This window comes from Salmo salar, chromosome ssa02, assembly GCF_905237065.1.
Source record: "Salmo salar chromosome ssa02, Ssal_v3.1, whole genome shotgun sequence".
Taxonomy (NCBI): domain Eukaryota; kingdom Metazoa; phylum Chordata; class Actinopteri; order Salmoniformes; family Salmonidae; genus Salmo; species Salmo salar.
The window spans coordinates 29,125,768-29,152,139 of NC_059443.1; the positions used below are offsets into that span (position 1 = coordinate 29,125,768).

General features: G+C 42.1%; 2 protein-coding genes across 8 annotated transcripts; one reads left to right on the forward strand and one right to left on the reverse strand.

Annotated features, from left to right (window-relative positions):
- Positions 1-405: 405 nt before the first annotated feature.
- Positions 406-13,447, reverse strand: zufsp (zinc finger containing ubiquitin peptidase 1). 6 transcript variants are annotated; one of them, XM_045696200.1, is made up of 12 exons: positions 13,199-13,447; positions 10,438-11,074; positions 8,642-8,743; positions 8,412-8,468; positions 8,049-8,156; positions 6,159-6,268; positions 5,763-5,931; positions 5,284-5,472; positions 4,895-5,060; positions 3,988-4,151; positions 767-993; positions 406-549 (listed from the first exon to the last, which is right to left on the reverse strand). In XM_045696200.1, the coding sequence occupies exons 2-12, from the start codon at positions 11,042-11,044 to the stop codon at positions 502-504; spliced, it is 1,947 nt and encodes a 648-aa protein (XP_045552156.1). In that variant the 5' UTR covers positions 11,045-11,074; positions 13,199-13,447; the 3' UTR covers positions 406-501.
- Positions 11,478-21,163, forward strand: ima5 (Importin subunit alpha-6). 2 transcript variants are annotated; one of them, XM_014158332.2, is made up of 14 exons: positions 11,478-11,707; positions 12,864-12,991; positions 13,217-13,318; positions 13,705-13,804; positions 14,153-14,247; positions 14,605-14,736; positions 15,219-15,307; positions 15,474-15,573; positions 15,799-15,962; positions 16,046-16,124; positions 16,271-16,396; positions 17,533-17,660; positions 17,877-18,055; positions 18,622-21,163. In XM_014158332.2, the coding sequence occupies exons 1-14, from the start codon at positions 11,704-11,706 to the stop codon at positions 18,807-18,809; spliced, it is 1,614 nt and encodes a 537-aa protein (XP_014013807.1). In that variant the 5' UTR covers positions 11,478-11,703; the 3' UTR covers positions 18,810-21,163.
- The last annotated feature ends 5,209 nt before the right edge of the window (positions 21,164-26,372 follow it).

A 26,372-nucleotide genomic window follows, 5' to 3' on the forward strand; every position in this document is an offset into this window, starting at 1 on the left:
CGCCTATGTAGATATTCCATAAAAAAAATCAGCCAACTCCAGCTACAATAGTAATTTACAACATTAAATGTTTACACTGTATTTCTGATCAATTTGATGTTAATTTAATGAACAAAACATTTGCTTTTCTTTCAAAAACAAGGACATTTCTAAGTGACCCCAAATGTTTGAATGGTAATGTGTATATATATATATATATATATATATATATATATATATATTACAGTTAATCCTTGTCATTTACCAGTAATCTATAATGTTTGGTTACAGTCATTTCTGGTAGTTCAATAAATATATGAATACATGTTCCATTCTCAGAGTGTGTCCTTACGCCTTCTACAAGGTCCCAATTCTACACACAGGAATATGTTGAGGATTTCAACAGAACAGTGAAAAAGGCAAATGTTAAAATACATCATTTATTACCTTAATAAAATGTCAAAGAAAATTCAACATGAAATGTTTTTGGCAGTTATACATTTACAAAACTGTATTCCAGCATCAAGGGATCCTCTCGGCTCGCAGTGTTCTTGAGTTGAGAATGCGGGTCTGACAAACAAAAAAACAAATCAATATCGAATAGTTGATTCCCAGTTCAGGGCACATCGTAGCAAAACACTTTAATGTCAAAACCTGTGTTCTTACTGGAGAATTTCAGGTACAACCTCCCTGTTTCACTTTGTTACAAATGTTTTTATCCCTACGGAACACCATCCAGACGACCAAATACTGTACATGTATGCAGTTAAGAGCCACTCAGACTCACCTGTTTCTCCACGGGGGAGAGCACGCCCTCTACAGCCACCACCTGGTACTGCCTATGTTTCAGGTTGCCAGGGAACTTCCTCATGCGGTAGACAGCTTTGCTAACAGTGGAGCCATCTTGGCTCAGCAGTTTCCTCACATCTCCTGGTGTACAGCCAGGGTCCAGGAGCAACAGGCACAGGCTGCCATTCTTCTTCTGTTCCACTCCTACTATAGAGCGGCTATGGCCTGAGGATGTCGATAGAAGACATGGAGGAAACACACAAAGCCTTGTTCACACTGCAGGTCTTAATGCCCAAATCAGTTATGTTTTTCAAATCCATTTTGGACTACTGACTTTCAAAACAGCATGTTACAAGTGACCAAATCAGATGTGTGTGTTCAGACAGCATTCATTTGCTGACATGGCTACGCTAGTTATCATAGTAACTATGGGTGTATGCACAGTGGTGTAGGCTGATTGGTGGTAGTGCTCATGCTTCCTATCACTCAGAAGTTATGTAGCAAGCTAAGGTGATAACAATCCCTGCCATGGATGTTTCCCCAGTTGCTTGGCATGTTCAAAATCATAATGTAAGAACACTAAAAGCCTCAAAAGGATAAGATGATCCAACTTTCAAATGGAATCTTTTGGCTAGCCACAGCAGTCAACTAGCTAGCTAGGTAGCAGTTTAGCTTTCTAGAACATTCACTCATTTGTTTGTAAACAATTAACAAGCAAGTTACTACCAGATGTTCTTGTCAAACTGTCAACGGAGTAGCTAGCAAGCAACAAGATATGCCAAATAAGTCTAAAAACCACTTGAGGACAAATAAATCTGATTTGACCGTTCACACAAATCAGATTTGTATCTGACTTTAAAAACACATACGAAGGTGGTTTGAAATATCAGACTCCATATGCTTTTTGGCAGTTCCGACTGCAAGAAACAGAACAGATTTGAATCGGATATGCAAATAAATAGGATTTGAGTCACTTCAAACTGCCAATGTGAACACGGCTTTAGAGATAACGTAGACGTCAGATGTACACACAGATGAAACAAACAAATCTCCCTCAAACACACTAGTACTGAGCGATTAACCTCTTGGGGCTATGTGGGACGCTAGCGTGCCACCCGTGGTGCACCCTATCAACAGCAGGTGCATTTCAAGAGCGGCAAATTTGAAACCAAATAAATGTCAAAATTCACATTTTTCAAACATACAACTATCTTACACCGTTTGAAAGATAAACATCTCCTTAATCTAACCACGTTGTCCGATTTCAAAAAGGTTTTACGGTGAAAGCATAAAGTTAGATTATGTTAGGAGAGTACATTGACAATAGCTGTGTGTAATGTTTTGTCAATTCAAAGACAGGCGTCACCAAAACCATAAAATCAGCTAAAGTTATGCACTAACCTTTGACAATCTCCATCAGATGACACTCCTAGGACATTATGTTTTTTTAGTTCTATCAAGTTCATATTTATATTAAAGAATTATAGATTTACATCTCTTGAACGCAATCGACTTGCCAGATTTAAAAATAACCTTACTGGGAAATCACACTTTGCAATAATCTGAGCACTGCGCCCAGAAAAATACGCTTTGCGATACAGACTAACCGCCATGTTGGAGAGATCTAAAATCGAAAATACTATGTAAATAATCCATTACCTTTGATTCTCTTCATCAGATGTCACTTCCAGGAATCCCAGGTCCATAACGAATGTAGTTTTGTTAAAAAAATCTCATCATTTATGTCCAAAAAGCTCCATGTTGTTAGCACATGATCTAAGCCCGCCGGACTTCACTTCATGAACGAGGGGAAAAAATATATTTACGTTCGTTCAAACATGTCAAACGTTGTATAGCATAAATCATTAGTGCCTTTTTTAACCAGAACATGAATAATATTCAAGGTGGACGAATGCATTCTCTTTTAAAACGTATTGGAATGAGGGTACCCAACATGACCTCGCGCGCCAGAGTCTAATCGGCCATCACCGTTCCAAGGCTCTTGTTCGGTCAGATCTCACAGTAGAAGACTCAAAACACTTTGTAAAGGCTGGTGACATCTAGTGGAAGCAATAGGAAGTGCCAAAACATTAATAAGCCCCTGTGTGTTTCAATGGCATAGGCTTAAAGGTAATTCAACACATCAGGTATCCACTTCCTGTCAGAATCTGTCTCAGGGTTTTGCCTGCCAAATGAGTTCTGTTATACTCACAGACACCATTCAAACAGTTTTAGAAACTTTAGGGTGTTTTCTATCCATATATAATAAGTATATGCATATTCTAGTTACTGGGTAGGATTAGTAACCAGATTAAATCGGGTACGTTTTTTTATCCAGCCGTGAAAATACTGCCCCCTAGCCCCAACAGGTTAACCAACATTTAAGTTATTTTTCAGTTTTTAATCAACTAAATGACCGACAGATTCAATTATTTTAATTCCATTTCATTCGTTTTTGTTCTGTGAGCTCGATGTGCAGTTTCTCTGGAGATAAATCAGATCAAGCCCAAACTGTGTGATGTAGTAGTGAGTTGAAGCTTCCAACAGGCCATTTTTCAACATATTTTAGTGCAGAAAATGTGTTAATTAACTACAATGACTATAATCCATTGCGCACCCGCCTACTTGTCCGGTCTGTGTGGAGCACGCGTGATCGAGCGAGATAGAAAGCAGTTGCTTTGAGAGGTATCTCTACCTGAAAATACATGATCTAAGTGTTGGATAGTTGGTATTCAGCAGTCATAAAAGTATGCTTTATTTACTTTGAACTACTAAAATAGTGATTTTGGCAGACAGCATAGGCAGCAGCTCTATAGAGATGAGATGATGACTTGGAATGAAATAATAAAGTCATTGTATAAAACAAATGTAATATACACAACAACTGAAATATTCTATTAAAGTAAATGTGAATAAGTGATAAGCAGTAATGGGCAGTCACTAAAATCATGGGACTTTTGTTTTATTATGTGTTGTTACAGTATTCAACCCACAAAATGTATAGTGCATTTAATGTAAAAAATATCCAAACCGAAAACCGTTATTATTTTTGAATGATCGAACCAAAACACAACCGACCTCAAAAAACACTAATCGCTCAGTACTAAACGACACACAAGAAAACATAAAATAGACACGCCATAAACAAGTTTTACATTGGATATCAGTAAACCATCATCAGCTAATCCATCCAATCCACTAAACCCATGTTAAGATTACCTTGGTGCTGGAGGTAGAGGGGCGGCTGTGTGGTCTGCACCACCCGGGGCAGTAGTCTGGCGCCTCTGGTGGCAGTCTGAGAGAAGTACTGCTTCACCCAGTCAAAGAGGCGGGGGTGGGTGTCCCCTGGGCCCGTGGGCTGGTGGAAGTCTAAAACACGGGCACTGTGGGGACACAGGATAGAGGTAACTGACTGAGAACAGACTCCATTTTCAACCATGTACATTCTAGTGACTCTGTGTGTGTACACTGAGTATACCAAGCCCATAAGGAACACCTAATATTGAGCCCCCCCCTCTCCCCCCCTCATTTTTGCCCTCAGAACAGCTTCAATCTGTCAGGGCATGGACTCTACAAGGTTTCAAAAGCACCCCACAGGGATGTTGGTCCATGTTAACTCCAACGCTTCCCATAGTTGTGTCAAGTCGGCTGAATGTCTGGGTAGTGGACCATTCTTGATACACACAGGAAACTGTTGAGCAAGAAAAACCCAGCAGCGTTGCAGTTCTTGACACACACCGGTGCGCCTGGCACCTACTACCATACCCCGTTCAAAGTCACTTAAATCTTCTGTCTTGCAGATTCATCCTCTGAATGGCACGCATACACAATCCATGTCTCACTTGTCTCAAGGCTTGAAAATCCTTCTTTAAGCTGTCTCCTCCCCTTCATATACACTGATTAAAGTGAATTTAACAAGTGACATCAATAAGGGATCATAGTTTTCACCTGGATTCACCTGGTCAGTCCATGTCAAGGAAAGAGTAGGTGTTCTTTTTATTTTGTATACTTAGTGTGAGAGTCCATTCAGACGCATCTAATTCAAATATAGCTGGCTACACAAATGTGTTATGCTCTAATGCGTGTTGTATGTTATCATTCTGTGTGTGACTCTCTGGGCTCTAACCTGACTCTGAGGGAGGTGCAGAGAGCGTAGATCTCCGTAGCTCCTATCCAGGCCCGTGTGCCCTGTAGTCGCTGGTTAAAGTGGGTGGCGCCCTGTGGGTCTAACCCCTCCCGCCACGCCCCCTCTATCAACACCTGCACCCGGGGGATGCTGGGTACTGACCCCTCTGGGAAAGGAGAGAGAGAGAGGGGAGGGGGGCAAGGAAAAGATTCCATGATAGAAGATTTAAGAGAGAAAGTTAGTTTAGGAGATTACATGGTGAAACGGCTTTTTGAGAGGGCTGCATTCAACAGTTTCATTAAGCAATCCAGACAGCTACTGGATTTGAAAGAATGGTAAACAATTGTAGAATGTGATGTTTTGATATATGTGTTTCTGTCTGTGTGTACCTGAGAGACAGGTAGTATAGGGCGCCATTCTTTGCAGAGAAGACAGGAGCATCTGGAAGTTTCTGTAGCCACATCCCCAGCCCTTATCCCCCTCTGATGAGCAGTAGTGGTCTGTGTCAGCACTCAGCCACACATGGACACAGTCTCTGGCCTCCCTCTGGTAGTAAGCATCCAGAGCACCCAGCACACCTGACAGAATGAGAGGAATACAATAAACAAAGAGAATGACAAAGACGGAGAGAAAGAGAGGGCTAAGGTGGAGCTGGCATTTAGTTTTTATCAATTGAAGGAAGACAGTTATTAATCACATACATACCTTGTAGGCTAAATAAAACGTAGGCAAAACATTGATGTAGGTGGTAGATAGACAGCTGTATAAACATAACGTGATCTAAACAACTCAGTTTGAAAACATAGTAAATAATGAGGGAGCTATGTTAGTCAAGATCCGGAGAAGAAATTGAATCTCACACACACACCCTGCGTTCTGGTCCTGCCATCGTCGACCCCTGAGGCCAGAGCCTCCATCATCTCAGCTCTCTTGTTGTGGAAGTCAGCAGGCACCATGACACCTCGAGACACGGCTTTCTCCATGGTCCTCTCCATCTGTTTGCGGTAGCCCCCCCTCCCATCCACACCAAACTGCCTCTAAACACACACACACAGAGCAAGGGTTCAGGTGAGGTCACCACCACACTCAGCATACATAAGCAGACACACGTATACTGTAAATCTTGTTGACGTGCAGAAACACAAATAAACCACACACTTCCTACATAAGCCATGTGACAAAGTACAGACGCGTCATATTGTGCATCATGCAGCAAGGTCAAATCCACTACTCCAGGCTTATTATGGTTGTGCTTTATAAGAACCTGCAGCTTCTTGAACTCCTCTGCCTCCTGCTTGGCCTCCTGCTCCTTCCTCCTCTGCTTCTCCTCCTCCTGCAGCCGTCTGGCCAGCCTCAGGTCTGAGCCAGGGCTCACTGCAACCCACACAGCAACACAGCGTCAGTCACAATTCCCTCTCTCGAATACACCATGGGAATCAACCCTGTACACACAAAACTGATGTGAGGACAGCTGCATGTGTGAGCTCAGCGGGATGAGCTAGCAGGTAGTAGAAGTTCCGTTCGGTTCAAACTTTATAGTCCTCAGAGGGAAATTCATAGTTCAAAACCGATCACAAAGGACAAATGACACATTATATTGCAACTTCAGGAGTTGGCTGGCAATAGAGTGCATGTGCAAATCAAATATGGGGTACTACACCATTCTCTCTCTCTACCGAGACCCTGTTTATGGTATAATAACAGTCATAATGTTGTTATAACATGGCTACATCCAAGCAGGAAATAAAACGTGCTGTAAGCATAAGTGGGAACTAAATAGATTTCTCATTAACCCTTTACACTCGTACCCATATTCCGGTAGAAAATAGCAGAGTTGGGCACTAATAAATGCGTAAATTGGAACGCACTGGCTGTACAGTACATGCTATACGTGACGTCAGAGCTCTGGCCCTGCACTTCACAGCACTGTATGGGTTTTGCCCGACAGCAGTTCTGAACTTGAGCATCTCGCCCTACAAGAAGTTGTGCCCATACCTCCCGCTAATTGGGCAACTTTTGCAAATGCTTTGTTGTCCGAGCGAGGGAAATGCTGTAAATTAAAAGGACTCCATGTATTTTGAAAGATCAGACGTTGAGAACTATAATAAATCTCGCTTTGATGTCATACAAACAAGCCAAACACCCGTGAGTCCAAATGTGCACTTCCATATCACAAAACTTGTGTCATATACAGTGTCACCACTTATGATCACTATGTTTGATGTACAAGATGACTTGGCGTAATGTCCTGTGTTGTTCTGAACAAAATGAGCCCATGTTTGTTAATTGTGAAGAAAATTTGCAAAGGCATACGCACCTGAATGCACTCAGGACTCATTTCTATGCGCACCAAAATTATGATCTGGTTCTCCGAATTGCATTGTGAAAGCCTATCACTGTAACATTGTATTTTATAACTTAGCTAGTCATGTTGGCAATATAACAGGCTTTGAAATGATGCCCATCTGACCCAGACTGCGCTTTATAATGGACAATTTTGGGATTGTGTAAACAACAACAGTAATTGTGTGATGGCGGGGACGCAGGACTGTGTTCCAAACAAAACAACTACAAGTGTGCTTGCTCTAGTCCTCAACAGCACAGCTAGGAGAGCTAAAAAAAAAAGCACCTTATAGTTTAAGACTTTTCTTTGAGTCAAAAGTTCATTGAAATGACTTAGGAACTGTGCACACTTTGGAGAGGTGTGTGACCGCTAGGAGACACCAGTTAGTCCTCTCACTCAAACTCTCGTATTTATTTTGTCTGATCTTGCATCTATGCCCACATTTTCCAGGAATATTCTTATCATGTTACTGAATGTATCCAGAGTATTTTCAGATTTTGTTATTAACAAATGCAGCAAAAAGTACAGTAAATGTAAAATGCACATACAAACAACAGTGTAATGTTTGGATTCAGTCTTGGGTCAGGTGAACTGTTGTGTCCTCACCTTTGGCAATTATGGGGAAATTAGTAGACCAAACTCTTCCCCTTCAATTGCTACCATGGTTTTTCATCTGCTTTTCATATTTCTTCCTTAAGATACACTTCCAATTTAGCCCTATCCCTATAGGACAATTCCCACAAGTGTAAACACAAAATCCCAATGAAACCTGTGTTCCCATCACATATGATTGTTTAAATCAAGCCATACCTGCACTAGTGGCTGTGCCATAGTCAAGATGCAGCTCCACATGTTCCTGTAGGGAGTAGCAGTCTCCACACACCACAGAACACAGGGGACACTCATAACTCTTCCCACCTGAGGACGAGGTCAGGGACACACTCAGTGGTTAAAAGGGATATCGACAGGGCATTTTTATTTAAATCATTATTCATCCAAGTTATTCTTGTTGAGATAAAACCTCTCTTGCAAGTTCATTTTGCTTTTTGGGGGAATATCGGTAAGACATGGGCAGAGAGAGAGCCTCAACCTCTGTGGATCTGCCATAGGCAGGCTTCTTCCTTTGTTTGGTTGAACTATATTTGTTCCTATGATGAAAGGAATGAGACGAACCTGAGCTGTTGCTGGATGATGCTGCCTCGGTTGATGATGTGGCCCCCAGGACAGCCTCTGAAAAGACAGATACAGATTATGTCGGAGTCAGAGACTTAACACAATGGATTGGGCCTCATGTTCTGTCTGTGCTGAACTGTGTAGACTCAAACTGTCATGAGTTTGTACAATCACAGTGTGTTCTGTGCTGAACTGTGTGGTCTATATGTTCTGAACTGTAGATACTGTACCTTCAGCTGGGCTCTCTTCTAGCAAGTGCAATTCAACATGTTCCTGTAGGATGAAGGCGTCGGTGCAGACCAGAGTACACATAGGACAGGAAAACCGCTTCTCTACGACAACAGACACACAATACATAACAATGAGACACAGGATGATGACAAGACTAATTCAATCCATAGCGAGGAGTTTTACAACCCACTCCACACAGCACTTGAATGCCGCACAGGAGCAGCTTTGGTAGCAGGTTCATCCTGGCCAGAAGCTCCACAGAGCAGTTCAGAAGGCCATTTTAACCCACAGCCATGAGGCTTTTTAACGAGTGTAAATGACTCATTTATGGTGCCTTCTTAATAGGAATGTTGTTATTGCTTGTTTCCCAGCAGTAGGATAGACAACAGTATTTATGTTAAACTTGTCTCCATCTTTTATGGCTATCAACATGCAGGTGCCTTCTTAGGTGTCTTATTATGCATTTTTATCATGTGTTTGTCATTGTCTTTGTAATTTATTAGTGATGCTGAGTGAAAACTATTTCCCAAGTTAGGATCAATAAAGTACTACTCTACTCAAACCAACAGATATCAGTCAGTACAACCAAAGATTATGGATATACTGACAAGATACATGTCTCCCCGCCCTAACGATGGGAGTTGTTGTCCACAAAGCGGCAAGGCAGACTGACTAGCTCCTGCCTATCTTTGCTTTGGATTGGTGGATTATTGTAATCCTTTTTGAATATTCGATGAGGGTTGTGACGTTAACCGCCTGTATTCAATGGAGAGAGATGCTCCTAGCCTCACTCCATGAATATGCATTGCCATCTCCGAGATAGTGTTCTCAAGTGACAATGATGTCATGTGTCCTACTTATATCAGTACACTCATAACTTAAGCATAACGAAACATCTATTATAAATAAACCTCACGTAGCAAATAAGCCATTCATTTTATTGTTGGCTAAATTCAACACTCTCTTGCTTTGTGGGCGAAACAACAGAAAACAACACCTGACGGAGGGAGAGATTTTCTGATGAGTTGGGCCTCTCTCTTCCGCTTCGGTACAACAAACCAACTAGGCCTAATATTAGTCCGTTTTTTGTACTGACTGATGAGGTTTACAAAATAGTGATGCAATCGACGACTGATTAAAGCGAGGCAGAGCCCGCGAGTGCCAGACAGCATGGACTGTTAATGGGATGCATTGACAATTCATCAATAGACAATCAATCCCACTAATAGTCAGTATGACAAACAAAATCATATCAGTCAAAATACAAAAAAAACAACTAATATCAGACAGTACGACAAAACCTACAAATGTCAGTCAGTACGACAAAACCAACTAATGTCAGTCAGTACGACAAAACCAACTAATGTCAGTCAGTACGACAAATATCAGTCCGTACGACAAACCATATCTGTCAGTATAAACAACCAGCTAACAACAGTCCGTACGACAAACCCAGTACGACAAACCAACTAATCAGTCAGTAGGACAATATATATCTGTCAGTATAAACAACCAGCTAACGACAAACCCAGTACGACAAAACCAACTAATGTCAGTCAGTACGACAAAACCAACTAATGTCAGTCAGTACGACAAAACCAACTAATGTCAGTCAGTACGACAAAACCAACTAATGTCAGTCAGTACGACAAAACCAACTAATGTCAGTCAGTACGACAAAACCAACTAATGTCAGTCAGTACAACAAAACCAACTGTCAGTCAGTACAACAAACCAGTAAAGATGTAACAACATGTTGAATAAACAAACACATTTCAGACACACTAAAATAAACCTTTAAGTGGGGAGGAGAAACGCTTCTGTTTGACTTTGGTGTGCTCTGCGGATCCCACTCCCACAGACTCCTCAGCATTACAGTGTCTGCTACTAGGCCTACTGGAGTCCTGAGCTGATCTCAGAAAGCCTGTAGACACTGAAGAGGGGGGTTCAACAATGGCCACTGCTCGCCCTCCACCGGACTCCCCCCTACTAAAAGCTGGGGTGGTTACAGTAATTTGCTCAGACTCCAGTTGGATGTTGGATGTCCTGGGTGAGACCCCCCCTCCAATGGTGTCAAACCTGTTCCCATTGGCTACTCCTGCTTCAGAACCCTCAGACCTAGACAAACCAATGGTTTGTTTGCAGTGACTGTCCACTATGGTGGTAGTGGGAGTAGGACTTGAGCTGGGCCTGTGACCACCTCTACCCTCTGCTCCTCCTCCATCATGGTCCTGTTTCTCTTTGTGTGTGGTATTGATGTGGAAGCTGAGTTTGTCGTAGGCGACTCCGGACCAGGAACAGAGGGGGCAGCCCATGTTGTTCTCCGGGTGGCTCAGGAGGAGATGGGTCTTCATGTCCTCCTCCAACACCAATTCCTCGCCACAGAACTCACACGTCAGCATGGCCACTTGTTTCTGGTGCTCACCTGGACACTGATATGAAGATAAATTATTTTAGCATTAATTGTCAGTAAATAAATAGGAATTAACAGGAAGGATGTCAATCCAATGTACACCAAATGTACCCAATAACGAAACAACGCAATTCCCACCTTTGTCAGCCAAGACGCAACAACGCAATTCCCATCTTTGTCAGCCAAGATAGCTAGCCAAATTCTAACTCAGCTAGCATAGTTAATTCAGAACTTGTCTAGCCAACATGTCAGGCTATGGGCTAAAACATGACTTCAAAACACGGAGATTGTTAGCTAGCTAACCATCATGTTACTCACCGATTTCAAGAATATGGACGATATGCCGTTCTAATGCTTGACTTACGTGACTACTTTCAAAATAAATGTGTTTCGGTTTCACTTTTCATTCATATGCCAGTTTAGCAATGCTCGCTAACGAACAACTTCACTTTACTGGCCCAGTTGGCTTCTCCTCCTTCAGTCTGAGCTGATGGATTTGACGTCACTGGTTGTTGATCCAAGGAGGGTTACTGGGAAATTTTAAGCGATACAAGACGCCATATTGCTCTCAGCTGGACTCGGGAGTTTGCGTGAAGGAAATAATAATACCTAGCTACACCTAGGCGTTTCTGACATTATTCATTTTAAATGGGTAAGTGCAATACAATCGTCACAACTTTTTTTATTGTCGTTTTCTTTTTTATCACGAATTATCTGATAACTTGGCATGACGATGGTTGCTAAACAAGAGGGGACAGGAGAGATGTGTGAAGGAGCTAGCTAGCTATCTAGCTTGCTAACGCTAGCTGTGTTATTAGCAAGTTCAATCTTAAAAAGCTGTGACTTGGGTCTAATAGCAGTTTTAGCTACCATTGCCTATTATAATTGGTTTTACAGTTGATTTTAAGTATTATTATTATTATTTTGCTAACGATACGAATACGGTAGGTTTTTGAACACAATGTAATTTAATTAACACGAATAATGTATTAGCGAGGTAGCCAGCATGCTACTACTAGTTGCTGTGTGCTAGGCCAGTGGCTCCCAACCTTTTTGGGTTACTGTTCCACCAACTGAATTTTGTTCTGCCTGGAGTACCCCTGAAGTACCCCATCATGTGCATTTTACCAGTAAGCCTAAGGTCTCGTGAGTCTTCTCAAGTACCCCCTGTGGATAGGCCAAGTACCCCTCCCAGGCGAGGCGTCCTACTAGGTAGTACCGCTGGTTTGGAACCACTGTGCTAGGCCGTACTGTACTACTAGCTAGAGAGGAAACCGGTTTCTTGCGATTGGAGATATCCAGCCTGGAAGACCACTGATTTCCCCCAGAAAATACAACAAACAATGTCTATGTGACGCTGTCAGCAAGACCGTGGTTAATGTTAGCTAACATTCATTAGCTAGCTAGCTAGCTGATGCGCTTGTCATCTTTATCTAGCGAGCCAGGAATGGCATTCTTTGACTCACTAGCTAACACAAAGATTACTAACAGCTGATGACAGCGAGCGAGAAACAGTTGGTATTGTTACTTTGATCACCAGTCTTAATCAGCTATCAAACTGTCACCCCAACTGCTGTTTTCGTTTGGAGATGCACATGGCAGGGTTTGTGTTCAAATCCTCTTTTGGCCAACAAATCCAAATTCACATCGAGAGTGATTTAATTTATTTGATTTTCCATTAGCGCCTATGTTAACATCAACATTAGCTAGCTAGTCAGTTAAGTTTGGCTGGTTGTGGCTGCTGTGAATTAAAAAGTTTGTATATTTGATCGTTCAGTATAATGTTATGTTTATCCTTATTTCCCCAGACGAGATGGCAAGCCCAGGGAATGAACGAATGAAGAGTTACAAGAACAAAGCGCTGAACCCACAGGAGATGCGCCGGAGGAGAGAGGAGGAGGGGATCCAACTCCGCAAACAGAAGAGAGAAGAGCAGGTAGGGTGCTTCTAGTTCTTACGCCTGGACCACTGAATCAGCTACTCTCCATTCTGTGGAGACAACCCTAATCTCATCCAATTTGACCATGCAAATGCCTTTTGAATGGTAAATCTTCTCCAGATATGAGTAATTTTTTTATTGACCTGTTATAGTTGTCTTTGGTTTGTTTGTGTTGTAGTGAGTCAGTGTCCTACTAACACTTACCTCTCCCTCTTCCCCCAGCTGTTCAAGAGGAGGAATGTGTGTGTGCCCTCGGGCGACGAGTCCATGTTGGAATGCCCTATCCAGGACCCCGACATCAGCTCCACTGCACCAGTCTCAGGTGTAAGTGACTATTACTCCAATTGTCCCATTGTCTTGCTCTCATGGTCTACACTCTGCACCGTAGGACTAGTTACCTGTTGAAAGACAATGCCATTACTCCATAAAATAAGTGCAAATAATTTTGGGGGAAACAGAAGATTCTGAAACCCATGGTTACTTAAGTCTTTGCTCTCGAGTATCCAAAAAAAGACAAGAGTTTTTAGTTTTCGAATCAATCTGTGATTAAAACTAGATGACGGTCATTAGACCTAAGTGCACTTTATGTGATAAACCGGTCAGGTGTAGCACTACATCGCTTGCTCTGCATAATGTGTGTATAGTGTCAAAGTACATGGTTTTGTAAGTCATTCACGTCTTTATGTATGTTGACTTGTGTGTGTTTGTAGGAAGGTGTCATAACTCCAGACATGATCCAGATGATCTTCTCCGAGGATCCAGACCAGCAGCTGATCGCCACACAGAAATTCAGGAAGTTACTCTCCAAAGGTCTGTGTGAAACATGCAATTCATAACACCCCCAATGCAGGGCTCAAGCCACCTGTATTATCTAGGATGTCTCCATTGGGACCCAATTCCCTATTTAGTGCACTACTTTTGACCAGGACCCACTATATAGGGAATAGGGTTCCGTTTGGGACGGTATGTTTTCTCAACAACAAAGATGGATTTCTCATGCCAAATGTCTGCAATTAATGCCTTTGTTGGACCTGATGCTATTCCTTCAACACCATATTGGAATGATTCAGTATCACATGTTTTCAGCCATGAACCACAATGTTTTTAAGCTAGTAGTAGGATGTCATTGTCATGCTCTCTTTTCTATCTCCTCATCAGAGCCCAACCCTCCCATCGATGAGGTCATTCTCACCCCAGGGGTCGTCAATAAGTTTGTGGAGTTTCTCAAGAGGAGTGAGAACTGCACTCTTCAGGTGGGTCAGGTGGCTGGGTCTCTGTCTGTCCCTTAGTTGGATGTGCTGGGAATTCTTGGTTTGGTCTGTTAGAAATCGTAAAATGTATTCACTACACAAAATGACACTAACAGAAAGCTGTTGGAATATATGAAATGAAGTCAGATTCTGTAATATTATATCACATCCTGTTGGCATTAGTCAGTCTGCATGCCATCTGCATTGTATTGCTCCCTGCCAAAAGACATAGCTAGTGAACTTTCCTCTCCCTCTTTATGACACTCAGTCAATCATAACTCTTCAGCCTGTGTATCTGTCTATGAGGGCTTGTACTATGCTCACCATGTGACCGTGGTGTGAAATGTGTGTGTGACACAGTTTGAGGCAGCCTGGGCCCTGACCAACATTGCCTCTGGGACCTTTCTGCACACCAAGGTGGTTATCGAGACGGGAGCCGTGCCCATCTTCATCGAGCTGCTCAGCTCGGACTACGAGGACGTCCAGGAGCAGGTGATTGAACAGCCTGGGGGGGTCTGAAGCCCTGGGGAGGAGTTGTAGCATGATGGGACACTAACACATGGGTCACAGGGATGTCTAGCAGGAATGGGAATAAGATGTCATGGGATTTGTCCCGTCATGGGATTTGTCCCGCCAAGAAGATCCTATCTGAATAGTAAACCAACTATGTTTGCATTCCGTAAATATAAACGCTGTGGCTGCATTCTGATTCTCTACCCTTCTCTACCCGGGACAAAGCCAAATACTAAGCATTCCCAGCCCGATATGGTCCTAGCTGTGTGGTTATATAGTTGTAGCAGTATATGCTATGGCCCTCCAAGCCCAGCTCTATATGGTGCTGATGTTTGTGTGGAAATATAGCCTAGCTGCAGCACTGTATAATATGGCTCCTAGCTGCATGCAATATAGCTGCAATGGAATGGCAATATGCATGGCTGCTAGTTTAGAGGTGACGAGTGATTGGTGTATTTCAGGCCGTGTGGGCCCTGGGGAACATCGCCGGGGACAACGCAGAGTGCAGAGACTACGTTCTCAACTGTGGCATTCTGCCCTCCCTACAACAGTACGTGTGTGTGCGAGCTTGGTTTTATCAGTCTGTAGGCCCATGTCGTTTTAACAAGGAGAAGTAGAGTTACCTAATACATTGTATAATCAGATTAGTCAGGTTTAACAGTTTAATTGCGGTCAGAGAAACAAGGTGTACTGAAAACTGTTCTCTACCCCCGCAGGCTGCTGGCTAAATCCAACCGTCTTACCACAACTAGGAATGCTGTATGGGCTCTGTCTAACCTGTGTAGAGGGAAGAACCCCCCTCCTGACTTCACCAAGGTAATATGGTCCATTCCCACATTGCCCAATCAGAGGACAGTTCTAACATTCCAACAGATCTCTCCTGTCAAATGCACAAACCGCTCTGGGATTTTGACTAATTTCTCTCAAAGCCATTCTCTTAGCAAAACTTAATGTTCTCCTTTCACCATTATCCCTCTTTCTGTCTTTCTTCCTCCCCCTCGCTATTTTCTTCTTTGCTCTCTCTCTCTCCCCCTCCCCCAGGTGTCTCCCTGTCTGAGTGTGCTGTCCAGGCTGCTGTTCAGTAGTGACCCAGATGTGTTGGCTGATGCCTGCTGGGCCCTCTCCTACCTGTCTGACGGACCCAATGACAAGATACAGACCGTCATCGACTCTGGGGTCTGCCGCAGACTGGTGGAGCTACTCATGTAAGTACTACTAGACACACACACACACACACAAGAAATTGAGATGTTGGTGCACACTGACTGGTGTTTTTGGTCTTCCCCAGGCACAGTGACTATAAGGTGGTCTCTCCTGCGCTGCGTGCTGTGGGAAACATAGTGACAGGAGATGACATTCAGACTCAGGTAGAACTAGTTTTTATTTTCTTGCTACCTCCCAATGGCTTTGTCTCTCTTCACCCTGATGTGTGTGGAGTTTTGATCCTTCACATGGTCCTAGCTGTGTGTGTGAACTGGTGTGTAATCTTCACTCTGTGTGTGGATTGTTCCAGGTGATTCTGAACTGCTCGGCGTTGCCATGCCTATTACACCTGCTCAGCAGTCCCAAGGAGTCCATCAAGAAGGAGGCCTGCTGGACTGTGTCTAACATTACAGCTGGGAACAGAGCACAGATCCAGGTGTGTGTGTGTGTGTGTGTGTGTGTGTGTGTGTGTGTGTGTGTGTGTGTGTACCGTGCTTGATGGTAGCACGGTGTTTTAAGTAGTTGTCTGAAGGCTTTTTATCACTGAGTGTACAAAATATTAAACACCTTCCTAATTTTGAGTTGCACCCCCTTTTGCCCTCAGAACAGCTGTAATTCATCAGGGCATGCACGCTACACGGTGTCGAAAGCGTTCCACAGGGATGTTGGCCCATGTTGACTCCATTGCTTCACACGGTTGTGTCAAGTTGGCTGGATGTCCTTTGGGTGTTGGACCATTCTTGATACACACGGGAAACTGTTCAGCGTGAAAAACCCAGCAGTGTTGCAGTTGTTGACACAAACCGGTGCGCCTGGCACCTACTACCATACCCTGTTCAATGGAACTTCAATCTTTTGTCTTGCCCATTCACCCTCTGAATGGCACGTATGCTCAATCCAGGGCTCAAGGCTTAAAAATCCTTCTTTAACTTGTCTCCTCCCTTTCATCTACACTGATTGAAGTGGATTTAACTAGTAACATCAATAAGGGATCATAGCTTTCACCTGGTCAGTCTGTCATGGAAAGAGCAGGTGTTCATAATGTTTTGTACACTCTGTATTTCATTATCGCTAAAATGTCACAACAAGGTGCATAGCGTTCAATTTTCCTGCTGGGGGGCAAGGAGACCGCGAGCTCTGCTAGAATCATTGACAACTACATGCTGTTTTCAAGGGGTTGTTAAATAAATGTTCACTATTTGGTTGTAATATCATCCTCTTCATGGTGGCCAGTCTTGAGAGATATCGGGAGGTTACCCTCAAGTATCTGAAATTACATGACCAATTGATGTTTACTGATCATGACAAGCATGGTTACTTGCTGTTTAACTCTGAGAGCTAAATGTGGAATAATCTGAACTGTGTAGTTCTAACTATGCTCTTCAAGAGGTTAAGATATTACAAACGGCATGTAGTTGTCAATGGTTTTAGAGGAGCTGGGGGTCTCTTTTACCCCCAGCAGGCAAATCGAACACTCTGCACCTTATTGTGATGTTTTATTGACAACAACCTATTGGTGTGTGTGTGTGTGTATAATGTCATCTCACTGTTCTATCTCTCTGTCATGGTCAGACGGTGATAGATGCCAACATCTTTCCAGTGCTGATAGAGATTCTTCAGAAGGCAGAGTTCCGCACCAGAAAGGAAGCAGCGTGGGCTATAACCAACGCTACCTCTGGGGGCACTCCTGAGCAGATCAGGTAATAACGCGCGTCAAGTTCTTAAATAGAACCGGAGCATCATTTTGGAGACTCGCTGCTTACACCAAGAATTCCTGAAGTGAATGGGAGTAGTCTCATGCTCGGCAAAAGTTTTGTCCCAGTGTAGCAGGCCTGTATAACCGTGTCTCTGCTAAACTAAATTAACAAATGTGAATAAGTGTCAATCTAACACTGTCTATCTTGCTGTCCCTGTAGGTACCTGGTTAGTCTGAACACCATCAAGCCCATGTGTGACCTGCTGACAGTGATGGACAGTAAGATAGTGCAGGTGTCTCTGAATGGCTTGGAGAACATCCTGAGACTGGGAGAGCAGGAGGCCAAGCAGAATGGCACCGGCATCAATCCTTACTGTGCCCTCATAGAGGAAGCCTATGGTATGTTTTACACACACACACACACAACATATGAGAATGGGACAGGAATCAATCCTTAGATGTACGCTCAAATCTGTTTCTCCACCTTCTCACTGAAATAGCAAATGTCGCGTGGATTTATAAGGAATGCACTGACGTAAGGAGGGAGAGGGAACGATTGCACTCTTCAGGGAGGAGAAATGTCATTAGGCTATGGATAGTCACTTAGCCTGTGGAATGCACACACTGTTCCACTAGATGGCAGTAGAGATGTTGCTGTGAAGTGAATACTGTGCTCTGTAGTTCTTATCTAATGAGATGCAAGGACACGTGCTGCCAAATGTAAACAGCCATTAGTTAGTGATTATGACTCAGTATTGGCATCTGAGTCACCAAGGCCTGATATTAATTTGTGTGCGAGTTTTTCCACTGGCTTTTCTTACTAGCACTGATTTAGCTGATGGCTGCTTTATTGAGGAAAGTTGTATTTGCGATGACTGTGTGGATGTCGTACCTACCTTCATTGAATGCACTGACTGTAAGTCGCTCTGGATAATATCTGCTAAATGTAAAAATGTCCACGGCAGGTCTGGACAAGATAGAGTTCCTGCAGAGCCATGAGAATCAGGAGATCTACCAGAAGGCTTTTGACCTGATCGAGCACTACTTTGGTGTGGAGGAGGAGGACGCTAGCATCGCCCCACAGGTGGACCAGAACCAAGGCCAGTTCATCTTCCAGCAGCAGGATGGGCCCATGGAGGGCTTCCAGCTCTAACCACTCCCTGACCTTTGACCTTCACCCCTCTGAGTATCTACTACTACCCCCCCATCACCCCAGAGAGTCCAGTCTCCATAGGGCTGTTTTAGACCTGAACTGATGACACTACCCCATCTCTCCTCTCTCACTGGACCCACCTGCTCCACCTCTCTCTCCAAATCTTCCTCTCCTGCAAGGCTAGCCTTGCCCTGCCACACCACCCTATCTGGAAAGAGCGAGCACGAGAGAGCCTGACTGAAAGACTGACTGACTGAGGACAGCTCATTCTTAGTGTTTGAGACTTCCTGGAGCTGTATGGATATGAAAGAAAGAGTTGGCTGATATTTTGTCTTACTCCCTAAAATGTATTTTTTTTTTAATCATTATTTCCTGTGATATTATTATAATACATTATTATTATTATTATGACACTGGTGTCTCAATCGTCCTCCGTATCTCCTTTTTAAATGTGAAATTACCTCTTCAGTCTTCAAAAATAAAACAAAAGATATGAACACATGAAGCATTTCACTGAGGATTCTCTGGATTTCACCAGATAGTCCAAGTAAAACTATCCCAACTAGTGTCCTGAAGAGGTTTAGTGACTGTATCAGCTCATTTCCTCACTTGTACCCTTTGACCAGAGCTGAGAGAACGGTAAGCTACAGACAGCCTACTGTTTTTGTTGGAGGATGTACATTGTGTCAAGATGATAATGATGTGTGTATTCCAGTGACATATTATTTAAGTTGGAAAGCAGCTGCACATCTTTCTCTGGGGTCTCTCTTCAATGTTGAAATGGACTATGGTTGACCTGGAGATGGCTAATCTTATTTATTCCGTTGAAATGTCTTTCTGCTCATTTGAGAGAAAGATGGTCAAAAACTGTCATTATCATCTTCTCTCGACTCCTTGGCCCTGGCTGCAATATTAACGTTAGAATAACATCAGGTCACCAGTTGCATCGAACTGACCGCAGTAATGTAGATGCATTGTGTAGGGCAGCACTGCATGTAACTTGCTGCATTAGTCAGCATAGTGTTTAGCCAGGCTTATGCTTATCTGTAACAATGTTACGGTAGGATTGACACAACGTTAGGGTAACGTTGAGTGTTCTGCTTGTGCGAGTGCTCCTTATTGAAGCGCCGCCAGCAGGCCACAGTACAGGACCAGACGGGTTAGGTTCAGTGACTAGCGTCTGTCGTGTGATGCAGTGTCTAACAATCTCCAGGTGAATAAAAACACAGGCTCTCAGAGTTCTTTTGTAGTTGTTTTTTCCTTCATCTCACCATGAGTTATTATGTTGTGACTTATTTGTTTTACTGCAGTCTTTTCCTTTAATTGACGGTGGTTAACCTTACATTGGACTTAACGCTATTGGACGTTGATAGAAAATGCTCAGTTGAACTCGAGTGCTTTGTATATTATATATACATGTAAGAAATGTGTATATAGGGGAAAGAAATACCTACTTATTGGAAGGGGTGATTTATTAATTGCAGTATGTGTTTTCTGACTGAGATGCAGTAGTGTTGTACTTATGGTTGAGTCTTTGCACACTTACCTGTTGCTGCTTTATTCTGATCTTCTGTTGGTCATGTGTTTGTCTCCTCTGGTTCCCCTCACCTTTAGAACGGCATCCAGAACATGTTTTGTTTAGAACTCCTTACATTTAAACTTTTTTTTATTTTTTATATGAACTCTTGATTGGTGGAGGAAACCCAACCTGGCTATACTGAACTGCTGAGCCTTTATTAGTGTTTGTGTGTGACTACAAGCACAGTATTCCAGCATTCTACTTTTCTTTTAGTTTAAAACTCATCACTCCTGAAACCTGGCTCCTTACTTTTGGCATGTTACGTTTTTGAAAATTGTAGATGCTGTATACATTTTGAGTACCATATTAATTGATCCTAGGACTTGGAAATATTATATATATATTTACGTGAGATGGAAACAGTTTGTAGTGCTACATTTTGTCATGCACATTAAAAATTGTATAGTTTTCTAATATTTCTCATGTTTGTACGATTGGATGATATTATTTTTATGTTTTAGGTTGATTTATTTCTCCCCCATTTGGGAATTGTTTTGTTTTGGCTTTGAAACAGAGGCTATAGGGACTGCTGTGGTATTCTGTCCAGAATTCTCTAGTTTAGGTGGTTACCGTATCATGCCGCCGTTGTGGTTCTGTTTACTTTAACCCAATGGACCACAGAGGGCTGTGTGTGAAGCTGGACTCAACAGCTCCTCTCTGTGTTACTCATGGAGCTGTTGTCTGGCTCTCTTTTGATGGGTTAATGTGGACTGTAAAATAATGAAGAATAAAGAAATAAAATGATCTGTTACACAAGGCCTCTTGTCAGCTGGAATATTGGGGATTTTGTCTTCAATTATTACATTTTAGTCATTTAGCAGACGCTCTTATCCAGAGCGACTTACAGTAGTGAATGCATACATTTCATACATTTTAATTGTTTTTTCATTTTTTGGGGGAATCGAACCCACAACCCTGGCGTTGCAAACACCATGCTCTACCAACTGAGCCACACCAATTATGGTGTTAATGGAACTTATCTGCTTAATTCTTATGAATGAAACACACACACACAACCTTACAATAGACCTTGTCTAGCCTGTTATAGTTCCTAAGGGGGACTAGTAGTGACTCTGACTGCAGCTGATTTTAGAAGACTGGTCCTGTCCCTGTTATCAGAGCTTCTTTGAGGTAACAGTGCATACACTACATGGAGGCAGTAGTCCTATGTGTGACTGCTGGAAGTACAGTGCCTTCAGAAAGTATTTACACCCCTTGATGTGTTACAAACTGAATTAAAAATTGATTAAATTGAGATTTTGAGTCATTGGCCTACACACAATACCGCATAATGTCAAAGTGGAATTATGTTTTTAGAAATGTTTACAAATTAAGAATGAAAATCTGAAATGTTTTGAGTCATTAACTATTTAACCCCTTTAGTTCTGGGAAGCCTAAATAAGTTCAGGAGTAAAATTTGCTTAAGTCACAAGCATGGGCTCACTCTGTGTGAAATATTAGTGTTTAACAGGATTTGTTAATCACTACCGTATCTCTATACCCCACACATACAGTTGAAGTCGGAAGTTTACATACACCTTAGCCAAATACATTTAAACTCAATTTTTCACAATTGCTGACATTCAATCCTAGTAAAAATTCCCTGTTTAGGTCAGTTAGGATCACCACTTTATTTTAAGAATGTGAAATGTCAGAATAATAGTAGAGAGAATGATTTATTTCAGCTTTAATTCTTTCATCACATTCCCAGTGGGTTTACATTTGGCCCATTCCTCCTGACAGAGCTGGTGTAACTGAGTCAGGTTTGTAGGCCTCGCTCGCACATGCTTTTTCAGTTCTGCCCACACATTTTCTATGGGATTGAGGTCAGGGCTTTGTGATGGACACTCCAATACCTTGACTTTGTTGTCCTTAAGCCATTTTGCCGCAACTTTGGAAGTATGCTTGGGGTCATTGTCCATTTGAAAGACCCATTTGCGACCAAGCTTTAACTTCCTGACTGATGTCTTCAGATGTTGCTTCAATATATCCACATAATTTTTCTCCCTCGTGATGCCATCTATTTTGTGAAATGCACCAGTCCCTCCTGCAGCAAAGCATCCCCACAACATGATGCTGCCACCCCCGTGCTTCACGGTTGGGATGGTGTTCTTTGGCTTGCAAGCCTCCCCCTTTTTCCTCCAAACATAACGATGATCATTATGGCCAAACAGTTCTATTTTTATTTCATCAGACTAGAGGACATTTCTCCAAAAATTACAATCTTTGTCCCCATGTGCAGTTGCAAACCGTAGTCTGTCTTTTTTATGGCGGTTTTGGAGCAGTGGCTTCTTCCTTGCTGAGTGGTCTTTCAGGTTATGTCGATATAGGACTCGTTTTACTGTGGCTATAGATACTTTTGTACCTATTTCCTTCAGAATCTTCACAAGGTCCTTTGCTGTGGTTTTGCGATTGATTTGCACTTTTCGCACCAAAGTACGTTCATCTCTAGGAGACAGAACGTGTCTCCTTCCTGAGCGGTATGACGGCTGTGTGATCCCATGGTGTTTATACTTGCATACTATTGTTTGTACAGATGAACGTGGTACCTTCAGGCATTTGGAAATGGCTCTCAAGGATGAACCAGACTTGTGGAGGTCTCCAATATTTTTTCTGAGGTCTTGGCTGATTTCTATTTATTGTCCCATGATGTCAAGCAAAGAGGCACTGAGTTTGAAGGTAGGCCTTGAAATACATCCACAGGTACACCTCCAATTGACTCAAATGGTGTCAATTAGCCTATCAGAAGCTTCTAAAGTCATGACATAATTTTCTGGAATTTTCCAAGCTGTTTAAAGGCACAGTTAACTTAGTGTATGTAAACTTCTGACCCACTGGAATTGTGATACAGTGAATTATAAGTGAAATAATCTGTCTGTAAACAATTGTTGGAAAAATGACTTGTGTCATGCACAAAGTAGATGTCCTAACCGACTTGCCAAAACTATAGTTTGTTAACAAGAAATTAGTGGAGTGGTTGAAAAATGAGTTTTAATGACTCCAACCTAAGTGTATGTAAACTTCTGACTTCAACTGTACAATTATCTGTAAGGTCCCTCAGTCGAGCAGTGTATTTCAAACACAGATTAAACCTCAAAGACCAATGAGGTTTTCCAGTGCCTTGCAAAGAACAGCACCTATTGGTAGATGGGTACAATTATTAAGTTATTAATTACACTTTGGGTGGTGTATCAATACACCCAGTCACTACAAAGATATAGGCATCCTTCCTAACTCAGTTGCCAGAGATGAAGGAACCTCTCAGGCCAATGGTGACTTTAAAATAGTTACAAAGTTTAATGGCTGTTATAGGAGAAAACTGAGGATGGAGCAACAACATTGTAGCTACTCAACAATACTAACCTAAATGACAGAGTGAAAAGAAGGAAGCCTGTACAGGATACAAATATTCCAAAACATGCATCCTGTTTGCAATAAGGCACTAAAGTAAAACAAAACAAAAATTACAAAGGATTTATCTTTGCCTTTCATACAAAGTGTTATGTTTGGGGCAAATCCAACACAACACATCACTAAATACCACTCTTCATATTTTCAAGGTGGTTGTGGTTGCATCATGTTATGGGTATGCTTGTCATTGGCAATGACTAGGGAGTTTTTTTGTTGGTAAAAATAAACAGAATAGAGCTAAGCACAGGCAAATTCCTAGATAAAAAACTGGTTTATTCTGCTTTCCAACAGACACTGGGAGACAAATTCACCTTTCAGCAGGACAATAACCTAAAACACAAGGGCAAATATACACTGGAGTTGCTTACCAAGATGACATTGAATGTTCCTGAGAGGCCCAGTTACAGTTTTGACTTAAATCGCCTTGGGAATCTATGGTAAGACTTGAAAATGGCTGACTAGCAATGATCAACAACCAACTTGACAGAGCTTGAATAATTTAAAAAGATTAATGTACAAATATTGTATAATCCAGGTGTTTAAAGCTGTCAGAGACTTTCCCCCAAAAACTCACACAGCTGTAATCGCTGCCAAAGGTGATTCTAACATGTATTGACTCAGGGTTGTGAATACTTATGTAAATTACATACTTTTATCCATTTTGAATTCCAGCTGTAACACAATTTTTTTTGGAATAAGTCAAGGGGTATGAATACTTTCTGAAGGCACGTATACCTCCAGACACTTTCTGTATGTGGGCACTGTATATGCAGCTGATCCAGTTCCACCCACAGTTGATTCAAATAATCAACTAATCATCAATCTTTGATAATTTGAATCAGCTGTTTAGTGTTAGGGCAAAAAACAAAATTAGTATCCCCTTGGGGTCCCGAGGACCGAGTTTGGGAAACGCTGACCTAAGCCAACCTCAGTGTGATCACAAGAAGAAACTAGTAGGAGTCTACCTGAGTGCATCAAACATGATTGGAGGCATCTACTGTAAAACAACAACGTCAACTTCACTTCACACCACTGTTTACCACAGCTTGACAGACACAGACTCTACGTCTCAAAATTGGTCCCATCAAAGGAAACGGTTGTTTATTGTATTTAAAAAAAAATCACATCATGATAGCAGATCTACAGAGCTTGCATATGTTGCCCTGTAGTTCTAACTGTTGTGTTGCACACAAAAAAACACCTTAACCCTCCCTATTTATAACTGTAAACAGTTTAATGCTACATTTTGTCAAGCACATCAAAAATGGTGTATAGTTTTCTAATATTTCTCATGTTTGTACAATTTTATGATGTGTATTTTGTTATGTTTTAGGCTGATTTATTTCTCCCTCATTTGGGAATCATTTTGTGTTTTCGTTTTGGCTTTGATACAGAGGCTATAAGGACTTCTGGGGTATTCTGTCCAGAATCCCTTAGTTTAGGTGGTTACCGTAACATGCCACCATTGTGGTTCTGTTTACTTTAACCCATTGGACCACAAAGGGCTGTGTGTGAAGCTGGACTTAACAGCTCCTCTCTGTGTTAGTCTTGGAGCTGTTGTCTCGATCTTCTATGAGGGGTTAATGTTGACTTGACTGTAAAATAATGAAAAATAAATACATCAAATGATCTGATACACAAGGACATCTGTCTATTCTTCTGCACAAAAGCAATGATGGTTTCGACAGAACTTGTTCAATTCCTATGAAACACACACACACACCTACAGACACTTTCTGTGTGTGGGTGCTGTCTATGCAGCTGATCCAGTTCCACCCCCCAGCCTTTTCACTTAACTCAACCTCAGTGTGATCACGAGAAGAAACCGGTAGGAGTCTACCTGAGAGTGTCATACGTCACAGGACTGGAGGCATCTACTGTAAAACAACAACGACAACAACTTCACAACAAGGTATACCGCGTCTCTGAATTGGTCCCATCAAAGGAAACTGTGTTGTTTATTGTATTTTTATGTGTGACAGTGGAAGCATATTGTTTGTTCACATCATGATAGCAGGTCTACAGAGCTTACATATTTTGCATCCACACAAAAAAACACCTAAACTATCCCTATTTATAACACATTGTCACCTTTTCTCACTAACAAGTTGATTAGCAATCCAGAATCAGGATTGCTGTCATAGAATAGTAAAGTATAAACACTCCCAGTTAAAGCTGGCTCTTCCTGCTCAAGGGCGATTATCAGTGACTAGGCATTCTGTGTCAGTGACTAGGCATTCTAAGAGAAGAATTCCATCCACATCCTATTTTGGTGTAGTATTTGTCCAATGTTAGATAACCGGAATTGAGATGGGTTCGAAGTGTGAGGATGGTATAAGCTGAGTTTCTGTGGAACTCTTTATGACTAATATTTAGCTGTTATGTACTTAGTGAGGGTATCATCTGAATTGATTAGGACAAACATTATTGATAAAGATATTCTTGACAGAGACATCATGGTTTCATTTTGATGCTGCCTCTAACCTCAAGCTTACCACAATACACTATCCCTAGGGACACCTGTTACCCTCTCTGTACCCTACCAACTCTCTTTCTTTCTCTCCCTCTCTTGC